Genomic DNA, 8,641 nt, shown 5'->3' with positions numbered 1-8,641 from the left:
AAAACCAAGTGTAAGATTTACCTTGGCTCTCAGCCAGTCATTTCTCACTAACTAGCCTCAGTCATATATTTTGTATTTCAGACTACTTCTGAAGAAGAGTACAGGTTGAAATGCCAGTTCTAAATTTAACTTTGTAATTGTTGCAGCTTGCATACATGTGGTGAATGTTCAAGCACTGAATAAATTGGTTTGAAGGATGGGCACGTTTTGGAGTGTTTTAAAGTAATGTAGCCCTCTTCTTCATGTCATGATGTCTTCTAACCCTGTCAAAACAAACCATAAAATACAGTTAATAAACGTTTCACATAAACATATATAAAAATAATTTAAGTTCAATTTCAGGTCAATTAATTGCGGAATTTTGCTGAGAGTACAATTAGAATTTAAGCACAGAACAGCTCAAGAAAAACAATAAAATAATGTACTTTGCAAATATTCTAGTCAAGTTTTAACATATAATAAATAGGTACCCATTTCTTAGCTCATTGTCCCTGTTGTCACTTACTATGTCTCTGTTGTATACCACTGTGCTAAAGGCATGACTCCACCTAGTTTGGAGGTAAAACTTTGAAACATTTGACCTATGCATTTGTGGACTATCCTGGCATGCAATTAGGGCAGGCGGAAGGGTGCAGACTGGCAGGTTGCAGTACCAGCATTAGCGTAAGAAGCCACAAGGACTTCATGGCTTCATAAATGAATGCTGATATTGCATTTGCAGGCATCGCTGAAGCATTAAAGGGCACAGAGTGTGGCACTGTGTAGTAAGTGAAGCTACCTACTTTGATTCCAGAGCAGAAGACTTCTTTTTATGGTCTACAGCTTTGTTAGAAGGGAAACTGGCATCAGTTCAGGGTATTAAATGATGTCCTGGGACTATCAACAGAGACAGGTAAGCAGCAATAAGCAAAATCTGAATCTGTGCATACGCATTACTATGTGAAAGAGATTTCTCTAAAACTGCACCAACTTCCTAGCTAGAAGCTTGTTCAGCCATTTGGGAATTGCACTTCCTATAACTTTATTTTCCACTTCCTAAAACCTTGAACCTTGTTATCCAACTCAAGTTAAGACAGCACCTCTCCTGCAAACCTGCACAATGGTATGAATTGCAAGTTTTTAAGAGCAATCCATTCTTTTTCTGGCAGCCATGCCAAAAATCACAGGAAATGCACTCACTCCCAGTAGCATAACCCTTAGCTTTCATTCAGCTTGTCTCACCTCAGACTACTAAACTAGGAGTGTTTACTCAGAAGAACTGAAATAGCATCACTCTGAATTATGTCCTAATATTAGACTATCAAGAAGCTTATGGAGTGGGAAAAGACAGCAGTACACTGCACATACTTAAAACAGAACCAGCTGCCTCAACCAGTCACAGCCTGGTTGCCTTTTCTGGACAGACTGAGCTAAATGGTAGACACAAAATGTTTGTTATTAAAGGGGACCAACACTGACAACTTAACATAAAACAATACCTGACTTTTCAGCGTCTTCTTGTTTTGGGCTGCAAGGTCTCATATGTCTGCTGTAGTGTTGATTTTTTTTTTCATTTCTTGTTTATTGTTGACCTTGTCCTTCTAGATTGTTTATTTCCTAGTGAGGTTGTGTGTTTCAGGTTCTGCAGCATAACCATGAATTGAATAACTTTAGTCACAATACCTAGATGAGACTTTGTCTTTCGCTAGAAGATGAAGTCTGCATTTCAGTACTTGATAACCCAGTTTCAATTACAGGAACAGTTGTGGGGATGTCTATTCTGGGTGAATCCTCTACATGATGGCATTTACACACTCGTCTGTGATGTTTTGGTGCAGAACCAGGATGAGGTTTGGGAACTCATGATGTGTTCAAACCAGTTTCTTCAGACTATTCTGTATGAATATCTGAAGGACTGGCTGATCTGGCTGCATCTTCTACATTACGGTCGCTACGCAGATGTCTGCCATGTTTTCTTGGAGAATCAGAAGGAGGTCTAGGAGCATATGGTGTTTTCATATTAGTTTCTTCAGCAGAAACAGTACCTGCTGGTACCTGCTGTACTGGAACAGCTGCACCTTCTACATGACAGTCATTACGTACCTGTCTGTTATATTTCCTTACAGAACTTGAAGGTATTATTTTCACAGTAGTTTTTTCCTGAGAAGCAACAGCACAACTTTGGAATGTCAGTGTCTGTTGCACTAGAGCAGATGTATGAAACTGTGAGGGACAGGATTCGTTGCCTACATCCTCACAGCATGGAGAAACGCCAGTGTAACTATGGGTTGCTGGCACTTCTTGCACAGAAATAGCTGTGGGAGTGTTTGAAGGACTGGGTCGTCTGGCTATGTTCTCTACAGGATGACAGTCAGTCACTCGATGTTTGTGTTTTCTTGGAGGACCGGAAGGAGGTTGGGGAATATATTGTGTTTTATGAGCAGTTTCATCTGGAGAAAGTTCTAGTTTCTGAGTGTGTCTATTAGAAAACCTGCCATGCTCACGGCATTCCTGAGTAGGCATACCCTGGCATGCACTGATTGGAGATGGTTTGAAATCTGCACAAATTTTCCCAGATGTCTCCTCTGGTGACAGACCAAGTTGTGAGGATGCACTGATTAGTGGTAGTCTGAGTTCTGGTGAAATCTCCCGAGTTGTCTTATCTACTGTCAAACTAGGCTGTGGGTATGTAGAGATTGTAGGTAGTGTGCGATCTGGAGAAATCTCCTCAGATGTCACCTGTGTGACCAGATTTATGGGATGGGTAACAGGACTGGAGGAATAGCACTCAGCATTTTTAGGCTCTTTCACTGTCAGTACGTTTTCTTGTATTTGTCTATGTTTCCTTGATTTTCTGGCATGCTTTGCTGATAAACAGAAAAATAAATGTATTCAGAGTTTTACATTATCATTAAGGGCATATTAGCATGTTTCAAATTTTACTTTTTTAATATAAGCCACTAAAGAAACAGGAAGTTAACATTGTACTCAGTAAGGACACTGCAGTATACAAGTGTATTATTTTGCTATCCCAGTGCTGCTGATTGTTGTCAAGGCCAGCCTGTTGCAATTGTGCCACCTCCTTCCCTATCACTAGGGTGGGAGCCAGTCACAGTGCAACTGTATCATCCTTACAGCTAGGAGGGATTTTTGGTTTATTTCTGGTGTTTATCCCTTCCCCATCTGCTAACATGTGTTCCTGAAATTGCTTGTTATACTTTCCTCTGCTTGTCCATTTGGATGCAGATTGTCACAGTCAAGCATACATTCCTGTCCCATATACTGTATGCCATGCACAGTGTCTCTCCAGTACAGTGCTGGCAAAGTATTGGGAAAAAATGTTTCATTCTTCCTTCCTCCCTTCTGGATGAGGAGGCTGGTGTCAGCCATTCACTGCCACCTTATGTCATTGGCCACTATCTCCTCCATATCCTGGGTCACTACTTAATCCTGGGTCATCTGAGTTACAGTCAAGACTTTTATCCCTCTGTCCCATGGAGCTGATCTGCTCAACAAACAGCTTGATTTGGGAAATATTGGGAAAATGCATTCTTCCTTACTTTGAAACATTGTTTTTTGCTGTATTATGGTGACCAAATCAATTATAACATTCCTCCCACCCCTGTACAAAACTAAGAGAAGCACATGGATTGTGAACCACAGAAATTACAAAAAAAATGAAGTAATGACTTTGTGTTTTCAGCTGTATACAAGGAAAAAACTAGCCATTATAGCTGAAGAAAAAAAATGTGTATGTATGTATGTATATATATATATATATATATATATATATATATATATATATATATATATATATATGCTTTACAGAGGAATGAAGCCCTGTTTGCAGTGCTAGTGACCCAGCAGCCATGTAGGAGGATGCAATGGAATAGCTACCATCTACTTATAGTTTTAGCTCATGCATAGACCAAACAGGGGACAGCACATTAACCAATCTAGCAGTACATATGCAGTACAGCTGGGCTGGGTGTGTGAAGTATATGTCCATGCTCAAGCATTAATCATGTCAGTGTGCTGTCTAGTTCCATACTGTACCATAAACAGTGACTTCAAAGATCAGCAGTATGAGGGTAGGGTAGGATAGCTACACTGGTACAGGAACAGCATGCTAACTCCAAACATAGAGTGGCTGCTGGCCAGGACACAAACAGCACTATTCAGCTCCATGCCATGCCATGTTTGTTGGTCACTCAACACCAAGCCACAATGAATGAGTGAGGTCTGCTTTCAATAAAAATAATGTAAATGCTAGCTACTGCATTACATTTTCACTGTGATCTGAAATAGGACAGCATGATAACAACTGAAATGCTGCTGGTGTAGTTGCATGCCTCTTGTTTATAACATTAATCGTGAATTGCAAACAAACTATTTTATGTGAAAAATATGCATGTTAAGTCTTTCATTTTTACCTGCTGGTACTTGACCTGATAGTAACTTACTTGCAACAGCTGCATCCTGAGATTCAGAAACTGCTTCTTGGTAACCGACGTCTCGTTTGCCCTCTTTGGGTATCTTGCCCTGAGACTGGAGCTGTCTCTTTGGAGAACTTAATATTAATTTAGAATACACCTCCACAGACATGGTCTCTTGGGGACCTGGAAAAAAATTCTGTGTTTCCAATAACTTCTGTTTGGCACTATGTTTGCTTGGTAAAGGTGACACAGAAGGTGTATACTTAATGTGAAGGCGGACAACAGTTGTTTCATCACAAGCAGAAGATTCATCAGAAGAAACAGTCTCTTGAGCTTGTTTTTCTGCATCATATTCAGTCTGAACAGAAGGGTCATCCTTAGTAGGAACACAGCAGCATTCTACATCAGATATTTGATGTGTAGCCACTTCTTGTGAGGTAACAGGTGTCACGGGAGGGGAAGAAACTGTGTTTTTCTGAGACAATGGAAAATACAGTACTGCTTCCTTTGAACTTTCCTTAGAGAAGGAGGCGGAAGAGGATGATTCTGTAGTTTGTAGAGGGTGTATAGTAGGAAACTGGCCATATGAGATAGTGACACTAGGTTCTGAAATAAATCTTTTTGATATTCTGTCAGAGCCAGACACAGGAACCGCCGTATCACTATAACAATGAGTCAAATTGTCAGATTCAGGTGGCACAACAGAAGTGTCTGATGGTGGTTGTTGATAGTAATACTTTATCAGCGGCTCTGTTTCTGACTTTGTCCTGGTTTCCTCCATTTTCTGAGGGAATGAAGAATCATGCATTGCTTGTTTTGAACTTTGCTTAGAGGTAGGCAAAGATGGTGTTATGTAACGTACAGAAGTAAAGGAAGGGAACTGGAAAGTCGCTGTATTAACAGTGGGCACTGGTGCAGAACACAACACTCTTTGTGATATCCTGGGAACTGCTTCAAGTGGAACAGAAATATCTTCATGTTGAACTAAGGATCTTGATTGTACAGGTGCATGTGAGGAGAGGGTCTCACTAGCACCAGCAATGTATGGCATTTCATAAGAGCCTGCCAGTACTTGGGAGTGTGAGTGTGTGAGCAGCTCTCGCTCAGGTTCTGCAGTTAATACAGAAGGTTCACTTTTCTGAGGCAATGGGGAGTCCAGTAGTGTTTCTTTTAAACCTAGCTTTAATCTAGATGCAGAAAAATGTTCTAGAGAAATCTTCTGTTCTTCATGTCGAACTTCAGAAACGGCTGTTTCATTGATGGCACATTCTATAGACTCCTTTACTGTAGTCTTTGAAAGAGTATGTCTAGCTGTGGAAACATCTTCAAGTGGACCTTCAAAAATGTCTGATGGTGGTCGTCGATAAATATACCTTATGAATGGCTCTGTTTCTGGTTCTGACATGCTTTCCTTCATCATTAATGCAGGTTGTTCAGTTTTTAGAGGAAATGAAGAATCTTGTGTTGCTTTTTCTGAACTTTCCTCAGAGGTAAGCAGAGGTGGTTTTATAGCATGTATAGAATTTACAGAAGGGAGCTGAACTTCTATTGTAGATACCTTGGGCACTGATGTGGAACTAAATCTTTTTACAGAGTCAGACCTGGGAGTTGTTTTACCACTATGAAAACAAGTCAAGCCTTCAGATTCAAGTGGAGCAGAAATATATACACGCTGAAATGAAGGTCTTGACTGTACAGGCGTGTGGCATGAGTGGGTCTCAGTAGCACCAGCGATGTATGGCACTTCATACATGCCTGTCATTACTTGAGAGTGGGACTGTACTGCTTGTTTTAGACTTCTCTCAGAAGTAGGCAGAGGTGGTTTTATAGTATGTAGTGAAGTTACAGAAGGAAACTGGACAGCTGCTGTAGCTACACTGGGCATTAATGTAGATATAGAACTAAAGGAGTCTGCAGGAGAGTACTGGGCCACTGTTGTATCTACACTGGGTGTTAATGTAGATATAGAACCAAAGGATTCTGCAGATGTGCACTGGACCACTGTTGTACCTACACTGGGAACTGCAGAAATATGATCTAGAGACATTTTCTTTTGTTCATGTGCAGCTTCAGAAACAGTATAGTCAACTGGAACATCAAAGGTGCATGATGGTGGTTTTCTGAACGTCTCTCTCTCTGGTTCTGACATGGTTTCTTTCTCTTCAGTTTTCTGCGGCAATGAAGAATCCTGTAGTACTTGTTTTAAACTTTCCTTAGTGGTAGGCAGAGTTGTTGCACCTACACTAGGCACTGATGTAGAACTATAACTTAGTTTTGACATCCCATCAGAACCAGTCCTAGGAGTTGTACCAGTATAAGGACAAGTCAAACTTTCAGATCTAGAAGGGGCACAAATATGTTCTTTTTCCTGTATGGGCAGTTGTGCTTCTGGTTCTGCTGAGGTTGACTTCAGTTGTAATGCAGACCATTCAGTTTTTTGAATCAACAGGGAGTCTAGTGCTTCTTGTTTCGAACTTTCCTCATAGCGAGGCACAGAGCCGATTCTCAGGGGGCTAACAGACACTTCACCTGTTGATGTTTGTGATGCTACTGATTTCTTTTCTAGTAAGGATGTTGGCATGTACTTCACTAGTTTAAAGAACATATGTAATACAGTATTAGTCCACATATTATTTCTTAAGCATTTATACTGTACTCTGTACCTATATTTATTTACAGTTTGCACTTCAGTCCTGGACAACGTTATGTCATGCACAGTTCTAAAGTTACAGATGAATAAAACTAGAACAAATCTTAAGGGGCACTGCATAAATGCTTTCAAACCTATGAACCTGTGATTAAATTAGAGGCAATTACTTCATGATAGCAAGTTGTCACTGCCTTGCAATATCTTTTTTCTAAAGCAGTGTGTTTAAAACCACACTTCTTATCTGCAACAGAAACAACTGAGCAAAATCAAAATGTGTTTCCAAGCCATTCAGTCTAATTAATGTGCATATTATTTATGTAGTGACAAAAGACCGAACAGAACAGTGCTTGTGTGGTAAGTATCCTTATACAGGGTAATCAAATTTTGCATGACACAACTTCAAGGCTCAAATATTCTGGGTGATGAACGCTTTGCAGCAGTACTTTTGTTCTGCACCAGCGAGCTGCATGAACCGATGTTAAAATCTTGGTATAAGAGAGCGACTAAGGATCAGATATTGTAAGGCCACACTTGAAAGATTAAAAACAGACAAGTGAGGCAGGTTATCTTGTTTGTAAATGTAGACAAGTTGCATACGGCCCAGTTGGGGACCACTCTGGATTTATGAAACTGATCATTTTGTTTGTAAATATAGATAAATTGTATCTTGCCCAGTTGGGGTCCATTACAACCTGTGACTCAGGACGTATATTGCCCAGTTGGGGACCAGGCTAGATTTATACTTGTGAGACAAGTTGCCTCAGTTATAAATGAAAATAATACATTGTATATTGCCCAGTAGTGCACGAGGCTTGATTTATACTTGTGAGGTAGGTTGTCTTAGCTGTAAATGTAGATAACAAGCCTCTAGTGACTCTATTTTGTCAGAATGGAATAACAGTGGTGACACAGCCTGATGTACTTTGCAGAATTGCTGTTGCAATCTAGAATTCATATAAATTATCTCTGTAGTCAAGCCATATGGAATTGCAGACTTTACTGTACCTTAAAGCTATGGCTATCTCAGCCTCCCAAGGCAATCTATCTCACAGTCATAAATCTAGCCTGGTCCCCAAACACAGGTAATATACCTGTTATATACATTTACAACAGGTATCAAGCCAGCCAGGTCCCCAACTGGACAATATACAGCTTGTTATCTACATACACAACCTGTTGCACAAATATAAATTCAGACCAGTCTCCAACTGGGAAATATACAACTTATGTATGTACATTTACAACTGATACAACCTGGATGATAGGCATAGATCCAGCCTGGTCCCCAACTGGGCAGTATATGTTATCTATACTTACAACCAAGACAACCTGGTTTAAAGATTTATATAAATCCAGCCCGGTCCTCAGCTAGAAAATATACAACTTCTTATTTACACTTAGAGCTGAGAAAACCTGCCTCACAGGTGTAATCTGGTACACAGCTGAGCAATATACAACTTGTTATCTTCATTTACAAACAAGATGACCTCACTAACAGGTATAAATTCAGCCGAGTCTCCAACTAGACTTTTAATGCTGCTCTGTATGTAGCCCACGTCTGGCTTCATGTTCACAT

General features: G+C 40.2%; 1 protein-coding gene across 1 annotated transcript in view; it reads right to left on the bottom strand.

The window, feature by feature from the left end:
* The window catches only part of LOC122808407 (mucin-5AC-like), an 8,143-nt gene extending 1,147 nt beyond the window's left edge, over positions 1-6,996 (bottom strand). The window contains exons 1-2 of the mRNA XM_044079371.1: positions 4,443-6,996; positions 1-263 (exon numbers count right to left, since the gene is read on the bottom strand). The exon at positions 1-263 is cut by the window's left edge and continues 1,147 nt beyond it. Of these exons, the coding sequence (XP_043935306.1) occupies positions 241-263; positions 4,443-6,996 (2,577 nt within the window). The 3' untranslated portion in view covers positions 1-240. The remainder of the gene's footprint in view (positions 264-4,442) is intronic.
* Between the last annotated feature and the right edge of the window lie 1,645 nt (positions 6,997-8,641).

This window comes from Protopterus annectens, chromosome 8.part0 (assembly GCF_019279795.1).
Source record: "Protopterus annectens isolate FY-2018-M chromosome 8.part0, PAN1.0, whole genome shotgun sequence".
NCBI classification, from domain to species: domain Eukaryota; kingdom Metazoa; phylum Chordata; order Ceratodontiformes; family Protopteridae; genus Protopterus; species Protopterus annectens.
The sequence above is the reverse complement of the archived record's forward strand: the minus strand, read 5'-3'. Positions and strand labels throughout refer to the sequence as shown.